Consider the following 19,594-nt stretch of genomic DNA (forward strand, 5'->3'; position numbering starts at 1 on the left):
TGTCTTAGTTCCTATTTCATCAGAACAAACCGAGGAAGCTGAGAAAGAGGAGCTCAGGGTCCAGCTGAAGCGGCACCATCCCTCCAGTCCTCTTGCTGGCAGTAAGACCTGCAAGCGGCCGAAGATCAAGGTGTCCCTCATCTCCCAAGGGGATGCAGCTGGAGGGCCTTGCACCCCTTCCTCAGGGGCCGCTCCTGAAGGTGCGTGTCTCTTCGCCTGCTTAAATAACCGACGGGACCGTCCCGGAGACACAGTGTTGCCCTCTTGGTGGCTACTTGCTGGGTAGCTCCTCCTCTCCCTCGGCGCAGCAGGCGCCCAGAGAAAGACAGCACGGGTTGCATGTGGGGGAGAGTGGGCAGTGAGCTAGGATCAGGGAGGCAGGACAGGGATCAGAGGGAGCTGGGGGTCATTCACAGCATCGTACTCTTTGTTTCCTTTTGCTTTCAATTAAAGATGATAAAATATTCCAGGAAGTTTAGAAAACAGAAGGAAAAGATAACCTCCAACTCTTCCCCACCCTAATGTAGAGTTACCCTTCCTTTTTCGACTTTCAGTCTTTTCTATAATATTTTGCATTCAGCCTGGACTCTGGGACCCTGAAAGGTCAGCACCAGTCTGGACTGACCGGCGGCCTTGGGGTTTTCTGTTTTGCAGCCACAGGAGGGAAGCCCCTCACCATGACATTGGGACAGGCGTCCACAGGGGCCACAGAACTCACCGGGCTTCTCGCCACAGCCAAGTGAGTCTGTCTGCTGGTCTGTCTGTCCCCTTCTTTCCCTTCACCTCTTCTCAGGGTCCAGTGAGTGCTTTGGAAGATAGTGGATTCTGGAGTCTGTCTGTCCTGTGAACGTGACTTCTTTCTGAGTCGGGTGTTTTTCCTTTGGGTCAACTCAGAGTTGACTTTTACTTAAAGTTTACAAAGTGTCCTGTAGCTCTTGCTTCAAGACCTGAAGTCTTTCCTTTAGGCCTGACTTTGAAGGACTGGAGGCTGGATTGAGAAGGTGAGACAAGACACCGAAGTTCTAGCCTTGCGTCCATTGCTGAAAGCCTTGCTGGGCCCCTGCTGGACCTTCCTGGTACTGCCAGGGACCTTTAGGTGACGGAGCTCCTGTCTTTGTCTCCAGGTCAAGTGCTTCTGAAGGGGGTGTCTCAGCCAGCCAGGCGTCCTCAGTGGTCTCCAGCAGCGCCTCGCCCAGTGCCTTGCACACACTCCAGAGCCGCCTGGTGGCCCCGTCTTCTGGCGGCTCCCTCCCAGGTACCTGCTAACTCAGCACCCCCAACACCCCACCCTCACCTCCCAGCCAAGTCTCTCTGTCTGCTGCTGGAGGGTGGCCCTGGGAAAGCACTGTGGAGCCAGGTCTCGGGGTGCGCCTCTGGGTCTCAGGCGTATTGTAGAGACTTGGCATGGAGCGGGAATTAACTTTGAGGTGGGGGAGTTTGGGGCCTTAACATCTGCAGGGAGTAAATGTCCTAGTTTGCAGGTGATGTCTGTTGTACTGTAAGGAAGGGGTCCCTAACCCACAGGCCTTGGCAGTCCTGGTCAGTGACCTGGTAGGAACTGGGCCCCGCAGCAGGAGGTGAGCTATTGGCTAGCGACCCAAGTTTCATCTGCCACTTCCCATTGCTTACATTACTGCCTGAACCATCCCCACTGCCCCCGCTCCAGTTGTCTTCCACGAAAAGTCCCTGGCGCCAAAAAGGTTGAGGACTGCTACTATGAGGAGAAATAGCAGGTAGGTTTCCAGCTGTGCTGGTGTTTTTCAGCATGTCTGGATGAATAAAGCTGGAAATGGTACTGTATAGGGCATCAGCAGAATGAGACATGTTTCTGAGACGTGGTCCCCTCACCCTGCATTGAAAGGCTAGTTGCTTGAGCCCAGCAGGGTGCCCCGTTCTTCCAGAGGACCTTCCTCTTTGCTCTCGGGCCACTGGACTGTGTGCAGCGTGAAGTCTAAGTCAGGTATTGGGGATTCTTCTGGCTTGCAAGTGGGTCCATGTTTTCCTTGGTGTTACTGAACCCATTCAAATTGCAGGCCAGGTGGTTTGGAGCTGGCTGGCATGTGCAGAGTGAATCCGAGACAGTGTGTCAGGAACAGTGGGCGTCTGGCATCTCTGTGGCACCGGAACTGTCCAGGGGAAAGAGTGCCGGTGCCTCAGCTGGTCCCTGAGGATGGCGGGCGCAGCTGCTCGTGAGCAGGTGCCCCAGCCCGCGCTGACGCCCCGTGTCCTCCCTTAGGGACCGCGTCAGCCAGCAGCCTTCTCCAGGGCCTCAGCTTCAGCCTGCAGGACATCAGCAGCAAGGCCCCTGGCCTCCCGGCCAGCCCCGCCCCTGGGCCAGCCCCGCAGGTGCACATCTGCCTCCCCTGGGCGGGACAGGGCGGGAAGGGAGGAGGCCTCCTCAGCTTAGCTGGTTCTGGCAGGGACACTGGGCCAGGGACAGGTAGCCTCTGACTCCACAGCGGGGCACTACCAGAGGCTAGTGACAGGTTTCTAAATCTCTTTGTATCTTTGCTTTCTTGTTTGTAAAATGAGGATAATGATAGTACCTCCCTCACAGAGCTGATGTGGGGATTAAATAAGAGAATATGTGGAAATGCCTGGCAGAGTACCTTGCGTGGGGTAGGCGCTCAGTGCCCGGGGAGGTATCACGCACGTGGGCCCGCCACGCTGGACTGTTGCAGCTTCTGACTGGCGGGGCTTGTGCCTGCAGGCCGCCAGTGTGAAGCTGCCCACCCCCGCACAGAGCCTGGGCGCCGTCACCACGGGCACTGGCAGCATTGTCCGCGCTGTCCCTGTGGCCACCGCCCTCTCCTCCTTGGGCGCCACTCCCGGTGGGAAGCCCACAGCCATCCACCAGCTGCTGGCCAATGGGGGTCTCGCTAAGTTAGCAAGCAGCCTCCCTGGCCTGGCTCAGATCTCTAACCAAGCATCAGGTAAGTCATGAGAACTGTGGGGATCTTCCCCCAAGACCATCCCACCTTGCATGGGCAAAGTATGGTGCTGAACCCAGCCCCACGGGGTCCTGGCCTTGCCCTCTCGGGATTCAGCTCTGTGGTTCCAATCCCAGGGAACGGGAGAGTACACAGGCTGTTCCTGCTGCTTTTGGACTGACTGACAGGGCCTAGGTGACCCAGCTGGGGAGGGGACCGCGGCGGGAGGCCGGGTGGGGGAGTGTCACATGGGAGGTCAGGGGCACGCTCCAGGAAAGGGACGTGGAGGCTGGGACAAAACAGCCTACCACTCTCTGTCTCTCTCAGGCTTGAAGGTCCCCACCACCATCACTTTGACCCTGCGTGGCCAGCCCAGCCGGATCACCACGCTGAGCCCCGTGGGCACAGGAGCAGCCCCGTCAGAGGAGCCCGCCTCCCAGGTGCTGCCCTCCAACTCACAGGTGAGTCTGTCTGGGGAGACCGAGGACACGGGCCCAGCTTTGGGTGGCGGGGCCCAGCTGGCTGGCTGGCTGGGGGAGCTGGGCTGGTTGGCAGGCCCGCTGCACCTCCACTCTCGGAGTTTGTGGCTTTGTTACTGCGGTTGGGTTTTGGGTTTTGTGTTTTAGAAGTATAGTTGATGTACAGTGTGTTCGTTTCAGGCGTACAGCGCACTCAGTTGTACCCTTTTTCAGATCCTTTTCCCTTTTAGGTTGTTATGAAACTGTTGAGCACAGTCCCCTGTGCTGTACAGTGGGTCCTTGCTGGTCGGAGCTTGTAGCTCTGAGGCTGAGGGAGTCGTGGGCCTCTTGGCGGCTTCCTCTCTGTAGCTCCCCTGGATTGGGTGAGGATTAAACATGAGCTGTGTTCGGCGCCGGGTCAGTGCTCGTCTTCTTCCCCTCTCCGCCTTTTTCTGCTCTGCTCTTGGCTTCACCGTTCAGAGGTTACGTAGGAGCAAAGTGGTAATGTTCTTTCTTTGACTGTCAGCCTTGGGCCATCCCAGATCTTTGTGTTCGTTGTTGTCTTTTCAGGGCACAGTTAGGTTTTTATAGCTCTTACACAGGAAAACACCATTAGTTTCTCTTAGCTGACCTGATTTCCATTATGACCTTTTCAAGTAAAATGTTTCTAACTTCAAATTGCGATCTGAGGGCCACCCAAAGATCAGAGGTTAACAACAGAAAGTCCTGACTCCAGCAGGGCACGCGCGCTCCTCGAGCGTCCGGTTTTCAGCCAAGGCCTCCTGTGCGGGCCCTGGGGTGCAGCTTCCACAGCTGAGGCCTAGCCGGTCCCCTGACTGCTGCCAGGCCAGCCCCACCCTGGGACTGGGTACCGGTGCCCTCCCACCTGAGCCTCCCCAGGGGAAAGTACTACTCAGAGGTGGTTACCCTGGCTTCATGCAGAGAGGTGCAGGTGATTTATTTTATTCTATATTCTTTTTAATTACGAAAGTGATTGCAGTTACTTTAAATAATCCAAAAGTTATAGAAATAAAATAATTTATAAAGTGAAAATTTCCCATGATACCACTCCCAGGGATGATAGCCCCTGTTGGTAGCTTGATATGCATTTTTCTAGATTATTCTTTCTACAAAATTCATTATTTTACTCTTTTGACAGAAATTGGACCACAGAATATGGCTATTTTGTAGCTAACCTTGGTTTGTGAAACACATGGACTCTTTCCCTGTCCTTTCCATGGGGACTTGTCTATTTCCTGTCAGTGGCTGTCTCTTGCTTCCCTGGGCTGATGGACTAAAGTGCATCTCACCAGTTCCTGTTAGAGAACTATGTTTTGTTTCTCAGTAGCGCAAACATTGGTATGGTGACTACCCCTTGCTCACAATTTCTGTGTACCTCTGGGAGATTCCTACAGGCTGGAGACGGTAAGCTGGGGCCTGCACATCTAACATGTGGCTGTTGTTGTGTAGTCGGTAAATCGTGTCCGACCTTCTCATGGCCCCATGGACTGTAGCCTGCCAGACTCCTCTCTGCATGGGACTTCCCAGAACATCTGGCTAGCTGCTGACTAATTGTCCTTCAGAAGGGTTTGTTCATTTACAGTTCAAGCCACAGAGATGAGAATACCTCTTTTCCTCCACCTTGTTGATTATGAAAATCAGTATTTTTAATTTTACTAATTTGATAGATGAAAAAAAATTTTTAATGTGCATTTTCCTGATTACTTATGAGGTTGTGTCTTTAATGAATTACTTGCCATATTCTGTATCTACTCAATTCATAGAAACTTTATATATGCAGATATTTATCCTTTTTACAAATATGCAAATATATTATACAAATTGTATATGCTTTATTCCGGTCAGTTACTTTTATATATATATATATTTTTTTTCTGTTGAAGTATTAAGTTGCTTGTCTTTTAATTTTTGTTTCTGGGTCTTTTATCAAACAGACATTAAAAATTGTTTATGTAGTTAAATCTTCAAATTCTTCCCTTTATGACTCTAAAGTTTTGTGTCTTAAGAAAGCTCTTCCCATTGTAAGGATATAATCTTTTTATGTTTTTAAAATTTTAATGCCTAAAACTGTGGTAAAATTTGCTTACAGACAGTTTACCATTTTACCCTTTTTAAACTGACGGTTCCATGCCATAGCCATGTTGCTGTACAGCCGTCACCACCATGCGCCTCCAGAACTGGCCCATCATCCCTTGCTGCGACTCTGTTTTGTTCTCTTACATTGCTTGTGTTCATTTGCTTACCTTCAGCCATTTGGAATTTATTTTTCACTCTGAGTGAGGTAAGGATCTGACTTACTGATCCGTTCACCTTCCATTCATTTGGAGGGAGCTGCTCTCACATTCTCTATTACTTACTGCCCACACGGGACCTGTTAGTACCCTTGACCTGTTTCTGTACTCCTGGATTATTGTTTGATAATGCATGTTCTTAAGTATCAATTATGTTTCTAGTTCCCTAAGATCATCTTTACTCTTTTCTTTTTATGAATAATGAGTTTTAAGATTTGTTCATTGCCATTTTGGAATCAAATGAACTGAATGAGCACAACTATTTCTTTTAAGTCAGTTAAAATGATTAATTACTTTCAAACATTTCCTAATATCAAACTGTCTGAATTCCAGATTCGGTATTTGTTCAGTATGTCCTGTTCTGTTTTTATTTTTTGCACATTCCTAAATTTTATTGTACACATATAAGAAACGAGAACTTCAGAGGTAACGCAAGTCTAGTCTTGATTTACTTTTCTTTTCCTCAGGGTTTTGATGCCTATGTCTATTAGTAAGATTGGCCTACGGTTTTCTTCCTCTCTGCTCTTGCTTTTTGATGTATGTCCTTTGCTTGTCCAGTTTTAGAATATGGGAAACATTTTCTTTCTCATATTCTAAAACATTTATATAGCACAAAAATTACCAGTTGTTGATGGTTGGATGGAAATGACCTGTAGGCCATTTGGGCCTGTTTTCAGGCAGTCTTAGCCTTTGTTGATGACACGTTGATGTCCAACTAGAAGACATCACCAGTTATGTTCCTTTTCTTTTAGATGGTCCTCTCCAGCTTGCTCTGGCTGGGGGCAGGTGGGGGGATCCAGTTAGAGTTGAGAAGAGAGCAGAGGTCAGCAAGAATCCTTTTCCATGGCTAAATTGAAGGACTTCTACTTGATGGTATTTACTTGAAAGCTCACTTTTTAGCTGAGTAAAATGGGTGTGTCAGTTACTAGGAGGGTTCTAGTGGTGATTGTTTTCTTTTAGACAAAGGAGGTGTTTCTAGGTTAAGGCTTGCTGATTCCAAAGTGTTTACCAGTTATTCCAGTGTTGAGACTGCCAGACAGAATGACCTCAGGGAAAGCTCAGGCCTTCTCTCTTCAGTTAGCTGTGTGACCCTGGGCAGATTGCCTGGCCTCTCTGCATTTTCTCATCTGGTCTAGCAAGGAGGTTGGCAGAAGTCAGTGACTGTTGTGGTGGTGGGCTTAGTGGGGGCTGTCTCAGAAAGCTCTTCTGGCTCTGGGAAGATGGATTTCTAAAAGCTGAGAAACAGCTGCCCATTTCTGATGCTTATATGGCAGTTGGAGATTTGAACACTGACTGGATCATTGTTTATTAAGAAATTGCTAATCTTTTTAAGGTGTGATAATAGTTTTAAGTTTGAAAAATAATCTTTTAAATTTGGAGGTTATAGACTACAATATTTATGGAGAGAACGAATTTAAAAAAGAAAAGCTTGTGAACACGGATAGACTTCTCTAAGGTCTGCGCCCTTATTTATCTCTGCTGTTCCCGGTGGAGATGAACACTTCCTGTGTGTTTCCTTATGAAACTGGGCCATGATGCGGCCCTACAGCTGGGAAGCTGCAGGAGAAAGGGGAGACAGTGTGGGTCCTGGGAATGGACTCCTTGACTGTGATCACAGTGCCCTCGTCAGGCTGGCAGGCAGCCTCCCGCTGTCCCCCCAGCGGGGTCCGTGCTCCCAGCACTCCTGGTCTGGACAGAGCTCATCTGTGTGCATTCCAGCCCGCCCTGGGGCCGGGCCAGCGTGTGGGCCACGGAACCTTTCAGGTTTTGATTCCTCCTCACCTGTGTCCTCCCCGCCCCCCGCCCCCCACCCCCCGCCCCCGCCTTTACCGCATCCTCAGAGACCTCTTAGGAGTTTTCCAACGGCAGAACTAGAGAAATAGGGAGAACCTTTGTGGAAAAAGGCCAGCTCCCTCTACTTCCTTCTTCCCAAGCTGCAGGGCTCAACAGTTCACGGCATCCTCCACAGCACTTAAAAAATGAACATGACCTAGAGCAATGATACTGCCAGAGCAGTCATGGAAAACTTATCTTCAACTCTATCACCCTTAACAAGTCACCTGTTTCCTTTTTCCTGCATTCTTTCCCTTTTTTTTTACATAATGATAGGAGCCAGTGGTTATGGTTGACACACAGGCGCTTTGTGCAGGTCGGCGTGTGTAGCCTCGCAGCAGCCCTGGGGAGCGGGTGCCCTGGTGTCTGGCTCACAGAGGAGGGAAAGGGGCCCCAGAACGCGGAGGCCACGGCCCTGAGAAGTGGTGGCGGCGGCTCTCTGGCTGCAGTCTGTGGCTGCCGGAACACCCATCCTTGTACCTCTGCCTTCCCCCACCGAGCATTATTGCTTTGGAATAAGTTCTCAGGGCGGGGTAACTGGCTTAGGAAGAGGGTCGGTTGTGCTAACCTGGCAAGCTGTTGACCTTGTTCACTGCCTCTCCCGCCACAGCGTCTGCCTCCAGCCCCCTGAGGACACTGTGCCACGTCTTCCTCTGCCAGGCTGGTGACGGCTGCTGCATGGTGAGGCCTGGGCGGCGGTGCGGTCCTGCTGAGCTGTCCACTTGTCCAGAGACCTCTTTAACACAGTCATTCTTGCCTCTCTGTCAGCTGTCTTCAGGGCTGGGCCTCCGGGTCTTGTGTAATCATGAGGCAAGGTGATACAGCACCAGCAACAGGACCCTGTACCCCAGTCACTACAGATCTGATTCCCAGAATCTCCAGGTCCTCAGCAGACATGGCTGGGCACGAATCTGAGGCACTGCTTCCCCGTCAGTAGCTGTCACTTGACCCAGGAAGCGGTGTCAGACTGCTTACTGCATCGTGATAAAGGAGCACCTCTTGGAAGTCAGTGCCTCCCCGCGCCAAGTTAGGAGGAGGCATCTCTGTGGTCTGGGGCTGTAGGAGTTGAGGTCAAGATCCCTGTGCTGAGGGCAAGGATGATCCCGGCCCCCAGCTGGCGGCTCAGTGCCAGGGGGCTTGCTCTGTCCGTCATTGTCCACCGAACAGTCGTGGGAGAGGTCTTTCCAGGCGGCACTCACTGTGGGAGTCCCACTGGGTACCTGGTGCCTGCGGAGGCCTGGGGACTCCACCCCCAACCCGTGAGAGGGCACAGAGAGCCGACTGTCCTCTCTGAGTCCCTTTGGCTGCTTCCAGACCTGGGGACAGCAGCTGCCGGGAGGAGAGAGCCAGCTTTTCTTTTTTCCATCGTGTTCGGGCAGTTCTTGTATTCCGAAAGGCTGAAGAGGACGAAGGGGACAGCAGACAGAGTGGCCTGGAGGGCCCGTCAGTGATGAAGACGTTGTGGGCTTGAGGCTTTGCATCTGGCACCTAAGGAACTGTGGATGCGACCGGAGATGAGAATTTGCCGGGCTAGAGGAAAGAAGCCCCAGCCCCTGAAATTTCTGTGCTCAGTGGTGGAGCAGGGACAGCTGCTAAGTGAACATCTTGGCCGTTCGTCCCGTGAAACTTGGACAGCAGGACGACAGATCCCGTTCCTCGGTGTTCCCGTTTCAGCTCTGTGTGATTCTCGTCGTCTTGCTCAGACGTGGGAGGATGAGCGGCATTGACTCTCCTGTGCAGGGCGCTCAGTACCAGCCTGAGTCCTGGAGGTGGAGGTCCCTGGAGAAGCGATTACTGAGGATGGAGCCCTGAGCCCTTCATTACCTCCTCATGACACTTGTGTGCAAAAGTATTTTTAGATTTGGTTGAGAATCTATCCTCCAGAGCAGGCTTCTTTCCCTGTTGTACTCTAGAAAGTTTCCAACCCAGGTGTAAGGCATCCCACATATGACTCTTCAGTTACCTGTAGGCAGGGAGGACCCACAGCATACCGTGGCTGCACCTGTGATGAGGGTCCTGACCTGGGCAGTGCGTATCCAAAGCAAGCCACCTATGTTCAGTCCAGGAGCCTCAGTCCAGTCTGAGTGGCAGCCTGGAGGGAGCCTGTGGTATAGAGGAATCTCAGACAAGGCAGACTGGGGATCCAGGCAGGGCCCGGGGCAGTGCACACCCCAGGCATGGAGTGGGCAGGTTATACACTGTACCCTCCCCGACCTCCTGCCGAGCTTATCTCCGAAGTGATTCACACAGAATTAGCCTGCATCCTTGCATGAATGGGCAGGTAACTGCTTTCTAAAATTCAGGCAGCATTCAGTAAGTTGGAGGAAGATATGAAATGTGAAGACATCTGGGGTCAGGGGTGTGGTGACTTTACAGGTAAGATCATAACATACCAAGAGGAACTGAGGACAGTGAGGCCGTGAGGCCTGTGTGAAGCTTTTAGCAGTCACTCAGCGCAGGTTCCTGAACAGCCCATTCACAACTTAGGCGTACATTATAGTCAGCACTAGGGGGCTGCTCTGAAAGATGCTGACCCCCCATGGGCTGGGGCCAAAGGAGAAGCTGAAAAAACATCCCGCGTTTGTCTCAGTCCTAGTAAGCTTCCCACGAATGATTTCCTGAGGCTTGGCTTATACACCGGGAAGGATGCCAAAGCTGGAGAAGGGGAATAGTCAGAACCTTGGTTCTGCTGCACTGTGGAGGGACGGGCTAAAGGGGGAAGTAGTTGAAGTCCCTAGAATCATGCTCCCCAATTCCATACTTCTCTAGCCACATTTCTCGAAGTGGAGAAGGAGCTTTCCTCTGCCAATCACGTAACAGACCTAGAGTCCCTGACCTCGGAAGGTGACACTACTGGCCAAAAGTGTAGGAGGATCCAGAGGGCTTTAGCTGAGTTCTTGGGTGACAGGTACATGTTGATGCCCTGTGAAAACAGTCTTTGAAGAGGAGGTCGCTGATGGAGGAAGACCTGTCCTCAGCTCCAGCGCTGGGACAGTCCTGGGCTGGATGGGGTATCGAGCTGAGCTGCTGTGACAGTTCTGTTTTTCCATTAGGCAAAACAATTAAAAATAAAAACAGATTTTGGATTGCTTCAACATGTCTTCAGTCAACTTCTTCCTTTTATTCTGGTGACCACCCAGTGGAATGGCACAGAAAACAAAAGCTACAGTATTAGGGTAATTCCGCTGCCCATCCTCCTGATGCCCGCAGTACCCACGAGGTGGGCGCTGTAACTCCCCTTTTACAGATGAGGAGACTGAGGCACAGAGAAGCCACACAGCAGGACTGAACCGGACAGGCTGCTACCAGTATCTGTTCTCGGCCCTGTGCTGGGATTCTGCAGTGGGAGACCGCAAGTGGAAGTTAGCGCAGGAGGTGAGGGGATGGTGGCTTGGCCTCCATGTGACTCCTTTCAGTTTAGACCCTAGGCCCACCAGGCCTAGAGTGACTGCTGCTGCCCTGGTGGGCTCTTGGTTGGGCCTGAGTCAGTAGGTGGGGTCCCTCACCCTTGATCCTGAGATGGAAACCTCTTCTCATATCGTATCCCTCTGCTGCCCTCCAGTAATTAACGACTTAGTGATGAATGAAAGAATTCCAACCTCCGCGTTATCTGTGAACTTGTATCTAAGAGGACCTTCCTGAAAGGAAAGTGAAAGTGTTAGTTGCTCAGTCGTGTCCGACTCTTTGCAGCCCCATGGACTTTGCAACTTCTCTGTCCATGGGACTCTCCAGACAAGAATACTGGAGTGGGTTGCCATTTCCTCCTCCAGGGGATCTTCCCAACCCAGGGATCCCACCTGGGTCACCTGCACTGCAGGCAGATGCTTTGCTGTCTGAGCCGCCAGGGAGTCCCTTAAATCCCAGGTGCCTGCCTTCAACCTTGGAGCCCCCGTGGTGGAAACTGTGGTTCTGGTATACCGCTGAAAAGGCCTTCACATGCGAGCTCTTCTCGTTCCCTTCCTTACTAGAGACCTCATCTCACTTCAGCCCCAGTCTCACCGACTTGGGTGTGTCAGATGAAGGGGAAGTGAAGATTAGGTTGTTTAAATGATAGCTGTCTTAAACTTGAGCAGAATAAGGACAGGGCCATAGCAGATGAGGATGCAGAAGAAATTCTGTTGCCTTTTCATCTCCCTTTCCAAAGCCTATGTTTTAGTTAGGGTTGATGGCTGCAAGAAGCAGGAAACTCTTCACTACCCAAATTAGTTCTAAAAGGCGATACTCTCACAAGGTGCCTTCACTGACAGGCAGCCTGCCAGTCTCCGCTGCTCGCCTGAGGATGCCCACTGAGCTGGCATGGCCAGGAGCCAGTTTTGACTCTCGTCACGGGGTTTTCCATCCCTTTGTGAGTGGCCAGTCTGTCTTTCATCCATATTCTGAGCACAGTGAGTCTGGTTGGCTCAATCCCACGTGCAGGCTGGTTCTTCTCATATCCTTTCTCACCCCAGTTTGGTAACATCCGGAGGATGAAGTCATATGGCCCATGTTTTTGCCTTCCTAAGGGATTAAAAAACAAAACTACCTGAGCTATTTCGGGTGTGTGTGTGTGTGTGTGTGAGCTATTTCGGGTGTGTGTGTGTGTGTGTGTGTGTGTGTGTGTTTAACTTACATTGAGAGCATAGGGACATCCCATGTTCATTTCATCCAGTTTCCTCCAGTACTTAAAGTTCCCATAACATAGTTCAGTCTGAGTCAGTAAAGACTGACACATTTGACTACATAGAAATTTAAAGCTGTGGTTTAAAAAAAAACACCTTTTTTAAAAGTGTGAAATAAATTGTGTATGTGTGTGTGTGAAAGAAAACAGAAAAGAATGGAAATATACATATCTACCTGTTGGCAGATAATCTGCAGAGGATAAAAGGATTAGGGAAAGAGATATCTATATACAAACCCCAACAAATGTTAAACAACATATTGAAGCATCACAATACACCTAGGAGAAAGGCTAAAACAAAAAACAGAATAAGGATGCAGGGAAAATGTATCTCTTCTACATAACTGGTGGGAGCATCAAATGGGTTGCTCCAAGTTTTTGCTATGACTACATATTACTTTTAATATCCAGGTGGCTCAGTAATAAAGAACCCGCCTGCCAATGCAGGAGATGTAGGTTCTATCCGTGGGTCAGGAAGATCCCCTGGAGCAGGAAATGGCAACCCACTCCAGTATTCTTGCCTGGGAAATCCCATGGACACAGAAGCCTGGCGGGCTACAGTCCGTGAGGTCGCAAAGAATCAGACATGACTGAGCAGCTGTACCACAGCAGCAGAAATGAATGTTGTGTGGGCTGAATGCACCGTGGTTTTTGTTAACTGCTCCCCTGTTGAGTGGCATCTTGACTGTTTCCAGTTTGGGACTATTGCAGATAGGGCTGCTGTGAGCATTTCTAAGGGGGTGTTTGTATAAACTTCCGTTTTCATGTCTCTGGCATAAATGCCCAGCAGTGTGATTGTCAGGTCGTATGGTAAATTTTTACCTTTTGAAGAAACTGTCAAACATTTTCCTAAGTAGCTCTTCCATTTTATGGTCCCACCGGTAATGTAGTCAGTCGCTCAGTCGTGTCCGACTCTTTGCAACCCCATGAACCGCAGCACGCCAGGCCTCTCTGTCCATCACCAACTCCCGGAGTCCACCCAAACCCAAGACCATTGAGTCAGTGATGCCATCCAACCATCTCATCCTCTGTTGTCCCCTTCTTCTCCTGCCCTCAATCTTTCCCAGCATCAGGGTCTTTTCAAATGAGTCAGCTCTCCACATCAGATGCCCAGAGTATTGGAGTTTCAGCTTCAACATCAGTCGCTCCAGTGAACACCCAGGACAGTAATGTAGGAGAGATCCATTTTCCCTGCATCCTTATACTGTCTGTTTTTTGTTTGAGCCATTCTAGGTATATGGTGATATTTCATGTTGTTTAAAATTTGTTGAGGTTTATATGGTCTAGGATCTGGTGGTTCTGTCCTCTTGGTATATTTTCTGTAGGTGCTTGAAAGATTATACTGTTGGGTGGAGGGTAAATGGTGATAAAATTCTGTTGCTTGATGGTATTGAGTTCTTATAGCTTATACCCTTGCTGATTTTCGTCACGTTCTGTTGGTTGAGAGAGTGCTGTTGAAATTTCCAACAATAATTGTGGAATTGTCTCTGTCTCCTTTAAGTTTTTGCTTCAAATATTTTGCAGTTCTGTTATCTGGCGCATACCACTTAGGATTTCTGTGTCTCTTTGGTGGATTGACCTTTTTATCATTATGTAATGTCCCTCGGACTGCAAGGAGATCCAGCCAGTCCATCCTGAAGGAAATCAGTCCTGAATATTCATCAGAAGGATTGATGCTGAAGCTGAAACTCAATACTTTGGCCACCTGATGTGAAGAACTGACTCATTTGGAAAGACCCTGATGCTGGGAAAGACTGAAGGCAGGAGAAGGGGACGACAGGATAAGATGGTTGGATGGCATCACCGACTCAATGGACACGAGTTAGTAAATTGCAGGCGTTGGTGATGGACAGGGAGGCCTGGCGTGTCACGGTCCATGGGGTTGCAGAGATAGACAAGACTGAGCGACTGAACTGAATTGAATGTCTCTCTGTACCTGGTTATTTTCCTTGCCCTGAAGTTTACTTTTCTCTGACAGACATTCACATGTCACATCTGATTCCGTTTCTGGTTTTGGTGTTTTTTTATGCTTTAAGAATTGTCTTTCATTATTTTCGGCTGCCCTGGGCCGCCGTCGCCGCGCGTGGGCCTTCTGTAGTCGTGGCACGCTCGGGAGGCTGTGCTGCAGTGCACGGCTTCTCACTGCGGTGGCTTCTTGCTGTGGAGTGCCGGCTCCAGGGCACGTGCACTTCAGCAGCTGGGGCTCATGGGCTTATTTGCCCCGTGGAATGTGGGATCTTCTAGACCAGAGGTCGAATCCGTGTCTTCTGTGTTGACAGGCAGATTCTTAATCCCTGGACCACCTGGGAAGTCCCGTGATTATCTTTTTTGTACCCTTTCTTCTATTGCTAAACATCTCCAGTTATTTTCTACAATAAATTCCCAGAAATAAGACAGTCAAATGGTGTGAGTAATTTTTGTGACTTACTGTTGTCTAAGCAGCTTGTGATAAATTACGCCCTCACCAGCAATGCATAATTCTGCTTGTTTGTTTTTAACTTCACCTCACTTTATATGTTTAATTTAGAACAATGGAACAGTGGGAAATGTTTCCTTTTTCTTTCTGCAGCTCAGTTCTGAAATTAGAAATTTCCTGTCGAAGGAACCACATATCCCAAGTTCTAATTTGGGACATACGGGAATGTGGTAAGAAGGGAGATGGAGAAATGGGTAATCTTTTATTTGATGTCATAGCTGCTTACATACATGAACTCACACCTGCACTCAACTCACACACATGAACATTACACGTGTGTACAGGCGTCCGTGCCTCACACCCTCACAAGCACATCACACATGAGTAATAGCATTTGTGCCCGCACCAGTTTACTCCTAGGTTTTGTCTTATTCTGTTTGGCCTGCTATAATAAAATGCCACAAATTAGGAGGCTTGTAAGTGAGAAATTTATTTCTCACAGTTCTGGAGGTTAGCAGTTCTAAGACCAAGATGCCTACAAATTCAGCGTCTGGTGAGGGCCCTTCCTAGGCTGTCCCTGAGCTGTAACCTCTCTTGGCAGAATGGGGCAAGGGAGCTTTCTCGGCCTCCTTCATCAGGGCACTGACCCCATCCACACGGGCTCTCCCCTCGTGGCCTGACCGCCTCCTGGAGGCCCTGCCCCCGTTGCGCCGTCACACTGGGGTTGGGCTGGGAGGCCATGACGTGAGACCGTGGCAGACCCCTCACGGAGCCCCTGGCTGGGCAGGGGGCTCAGCATGGCCAGGGCGTCCTCAGAGTCTGTCTCTGGCTTTTATTCCCTTATCCTTGCCCAAAGTCCCCGCCACTACCAGTTGCAAAAGTCTTAACCACTGGGTCTGGGAGCGGAGGTTGACTCTGGGACGGGAAATGAGGGTTTGGAGACATAAGCCTCCGAAGAAGGTGAAAGCAAGGCTTCCTCTCCTCTCTGAGATGGTGAGTGAGTTTGGCTAAACCCCTGGATAGAGCTCTGAATGGTGACAGAGGTCTGGATTCTGACAGACCCATGTCAGGAACCAGGGCTGGCACCTGCCACATGGGTGGCGTTGAGTAGCAGCTTCGAGAGGCAGTTATGATTTGTATCTGTGGTGTCTCCCTTTTGTTTTTCCTAACAGAGTTTTGTTTCTCTCCTTGCTTAGTCTCAGGAGTGTGTGCGTGTGTGTGTGTGTGTGTGTGTGTGTGTGCAGGGGGAAGCAGATGGGCTTGGCCCATATCTCTGCCCTGGTAGTCAAGAGTGGATTCTATCCCTTCTCCAAAGTGGGGTGGGAAATTGGCCCAGGTCACTGGCGGGAAGAGCTGCTCTTCTGCAGGCCCACCAGCGTCTGGGGCTGATGGGATAACCACTTCTCCAGAATGAACCTGGGCATGGCTCCTGTGTGGGTCAGAGCCCTCTGGGAGCCACTCAGAGGCAGGTGGGGAATTCTGAGGGGGAGGGTGCCAGGAGCCACCACGGGAGATCCCACCCATGACAAAGGTCATGCGGAGAAGATCTGACGGGCAAAGGCAGATCAGAATTCGAGGGACTCCCTGGACCAGCTTGAGCATCTACCCCAAAACCAGAATCTGTCTGTCTTACTATTTTGCGCCTTTCACCAACTCTCCTGACATTAACAGGGGGCTGTCCCCGACCACCTTTCTCTGGAGAATAGCAACATTACTGCTGCTGCTAAGTCACTTCAGTCGTGTCCAACTCTGTGCGACCCCATAGACGGCAGCCCACCAGGCTCCCCCGTCCCTGGGATTCTCCAGGCAAGAACACTGGAGTGGGTTGCCATTTCCTTCTCCAATGCATGAAAGTGAAAAGTGAAAGTGAAGTCGCTCAGTTATGTCCGACCCTCAGCGACCCCATGGACTGCAGCCTACCAGGCTTTTCTGTCCATGGGATTTTCCAGGCAAGAGTACTGGAGTGGGCTGCCACTGGGGCTCTAGCTAATAAGTCTCCTGGACATGAGAGGAGTATTTCAAATCAAACCCCCTCTGTTAGCATTCTCGCTTGCTTGGCAGGTTTATCCAGACTCTTGCAGCTACGCATGTGATTGTTCACAGCCTCCCAACTGTGAGAGGCACGGGAAGCCTAAAACATAGAGCCCTTCAAAGAGTTAAAAGTTATTAGAGTAGCGCTGGTGTAGGATTTCACTGTTGAGCCAATGCTTGCTGCCAAGTTCCCATATCTCTTATCCACTGTGCACCTGGGAGTACATTAGTTAACATAGTTGGAAAGTAAGAAAAACAAGTGTAGCCTTGAAATTAACCACATCAGACCTTTGAGCTAATTGGTTCTTTCTTGTAACTCACTGCACCTTTGCTCCGTGAGAAATGTAACCCTGTTTAATACTTTCTGAGGCTGACATAGATTAGAAATATAAAGAAAAAACACTTCAAGGGAAAGTAAGTTTTCTGGTTGAGCAGCCTTTATCAAAAGAGGGTCATAAAATGTCCACAGGCCTCCAAGGCCAGAAGATAATGTACACAACATCATTTGTGGGAAAGGTATGCAGAAAAAATCCTGGTTTTGATAAGGGCAAAACTGCTGGAGTGTTTGGGCTGATTCCTCATGAACTTGCATCTTTCATTTCCCTCTAAGTACAAGTCAAGGTATAAAAGTCCCTTTTGAAAATAAAGTTATGGGCCTCGCTCACCGAAGAAGCTTGGTCACCCCGTGTCTTTCTTTCGTTTTTTCTCTCTCTTACTCTCTTTTCAGGCTGATCCCTTGGAGCATAGAGGCTCTCTCCGTTCACGTATCTGCCTGGGCTTCTAAGACCTGAACAGGAAGACGCTCTGCGTCTTCACTCCCCCGGGAGACCGGGAGGGCGCCTGTGGCCTCCGTAAACAGAGCAAGTCCCTTGTCTTGGGGCTTCGTTAGCTTTCTGTGTAAACCAAGGAGTGTCAGCTTCTGTTCTTTCCTCTCTCATTCATTCATTCATTCATTCACCAACGCCGTTTCTCCCGAGGGTTCCCCTGGATCCTGCGGGGGCTGGACCCCGGCAGGAGGGGGGTTCTGATGCTGACTAATATGTACAAACACTGTAATAATTGAGGTGGAAAAGAATTTGGGTGGGTCCCGGACACCTGTCCTATGGCCTGCCTATAGTCTCTCAGTTGTGCCCAACTCTCTGTGACCCCATGGGCATAGCCCGCCAGGCTCCTCTGCCCATGGGTTTCTCTGGGCAAGAATACTGGAGTAGTTTGCCATTCCCTTCTCCAGGGGCTCTTCCTGACCCAGGGGTTGAACCCAGGTCTCCAGCATTGCAGGCAGATTGTTTACCGTCTGAGCCAGCAGGGAAGCCCACTGTCTGTGGAGACAGGTAGAACTGGGGATTGGTGGTGAGCAGGAAACACTGACTGCCCTGAGGGAGCCTACGTTCTGGGGCGAAGATAGAGAATGGGTCTGGCAGTGGCAGGATGGGCGAGGCACTGGGTGCCTGAAGGCGCGTGGGAGGGGTGCCCGAGCCAGTCAGGCTTCCCCAGATTCTTCTGAGGGGCTGGAGGAAGAGCCAGAGCCGTGGAGGGATTGCGTTCCAGGCCAGTGTTTTCTGTGCTTCCCGGTCCGAGGAAGGGCCAGGCAGCTGGGGAACTGAAGTGGGGCCTCGGGACTCAGCCCAGACAGGCTGTGAGGGTGGGGACATCATGGTGGGGAGGGGGATGCCATGGGGGTGTGGAGTCAGGAAACGGAGGAAGCAGGGCCAGTAAGGAGCCTTTCACACTAAGACATTTGAGGTTTAACTTGAGGGCGGTGGGGGCATTGGCCAGGTTTATGCAGAGCTGGGATGGGCATGAGTCTCCTAATTTGCCGTCTGACTTCCTCAATACACAAGGCCATCTCAAATGCGCTGCAGCTACTTTGCAAGAGGCGCTACGGTCCCTCCACTCCAGCCTCGGTGTTTTCATCTGAGCTTTCATCTCTGGCTGTGCTGGGTCCTCACTGCTGCACCTGGGCTTCTCTATTGCAGCACACCGGCTTCTGGTTGCGGTGGCTTCCCTTGCTGCAGAGCAGTGCTCTCGGGTGCTCGGGCTTCCGTAGTTGCGGTTCCCGGGCTCTAGGGCACAGGCTTGGCAGTTGTGGCACATGGGCTTAGTTGCTCTGCAGCTGGTGGGATCTTCCCTAATCAGGGATCGAACCCCTGTCTCCTGCACTGGCAGGCAGAGTCTTTACCACTGAGCCACCGGGGAAGCCCCCTACTCTTGATGCTGACTATAGCTAACCCTTCTGCATGCAGCCCTTGTAGACCTTTTTATTCCCCAGAGTGGAAGGCAGCCTGCCTAGATTTCTCCCCAGAAGCTGCCTGCTGATCACTACCCAGGCGTTGAACTCAGTAGCCCATGAGCAAGTGATGTCCAGCCCTGGTTTCTAGGCTTTGGCTCCCTGGCCCAAACCCTGCTCCCCCACAACCCTTGCTCATGTGGGAGGGGAACCAGACAGCTCTGCACAGGACCTGCGGCTGAGACGCGGCAGTGAGCTCAGGGACCTGCGTTTAAGTGAGGCAGTCCTCACCAGGTGGTCACCAGCTAGTCCTCATGTGTATACACAGCAGCTCTGTGGCAGGTAAGCCTTCCCCGGCCCTTGGCAGACATTACTAATCCATTACGTCACCTTCACACTGAGTCAGCTGCAGACAAACCATCAATCAGAGCTGGTACCTGCCGATCTGCCATCCTTGTCCCAGACCAGACAGGATGCAAAGGTCAGGGTGACTCTGAGTCAGAAGCCACGGCGGAGGGCAGTGGTCAGCATGCCAGGGATTTCAAAGCCCTGCGGTAAAGGCAGGGCAGGGCATGGTCGGGCTGGCCAAGCAAAATTCAGGGAAGGAGCTGATGATTCCCCTTCACCCAGAACCTCAGTCCACGAAGCACTTTCGCCAAACCCCCATGAATCCCAAGGTGGAAATTGCTTCCGTGTTAGAGAAGAGGCAGTGGAGGCCCAGGGGTGCCTG

General features: G+C 50.8%; 1 protein-coding gene across 13 annotated transcripts in view; it reads left to right on the plus strand.

Annotated features, from left to right (window-relative positions):
- Nucleotides 1–14,592, plus strand: part of KANSL3 (KAT8 regulatory NSL complex subunit 3) — a 44,802-nt gene extending 30,210 nt beyond the window's left edge. For 3 of the 13 annotated variants that reach the window (XM_042246479.1, XM_042246478.1, XM_042246484.1), the window contains 7 exons: nucleotides 9–200; nucleotides 655–739; nucleotides 1,125–1,255; nucleotides 2,237–2,346; nucleotides 2,711–2,933; nucleotides 3,258–3,391; nucleotides 3,640–10,628. In XM_042246479.1, coding sequence (XP_042102413.1) covers nucleotides 9–200; nucleotides 655–739; nucleotides 1,125–1,255; nucleotides 2,237–2,346; nucleotides 2,711–2,933; nucleotides 3,258–3,391; nucleotides 3,640–3,708 — 944 coding nt within the window. In that variant the 3' untranslated portion in view covers nucleotides 3,709–10,628. Of the gene's footprint in view, nucleotides 1–8; nucleotides 201–654; nucleotides 740–1,124; nucleotides 1,256–1,666; nucleotides 1,734–2,236; nucleotides 2,347–2,710; nucleotides 2,934–3,257; nucleotides 3,392–3,622; nucleotides 10,629–13,714 lie in introns of those variants that run through there. The other 10 variants (XM_012173839.4, XM_004006159.5, XM_042246480.1 and 7 more) reach the window with 8 other exon arrangements.
- Nucleotides 14,593–19,594: the final 5,002 nt, after the last annotated feature.

The sequence above is a fragment of the Ovis aries genome, chromosome 3 (genome assembly GCF_016772045.2).
Source record: "Ovis aries strain OAR_USU_Benz2616 breed Rambouillet chromosome 3, ARS-UI_Ramb_v3.0, whole genome shotgun sequence".
Classification (NCBI taxonomy): domain Eukaryota; kingdom Metazoa; phylum Chordata; class Mammalia; order Artiodactyla; family Bovidae; genus Ovis; species Ovis aries.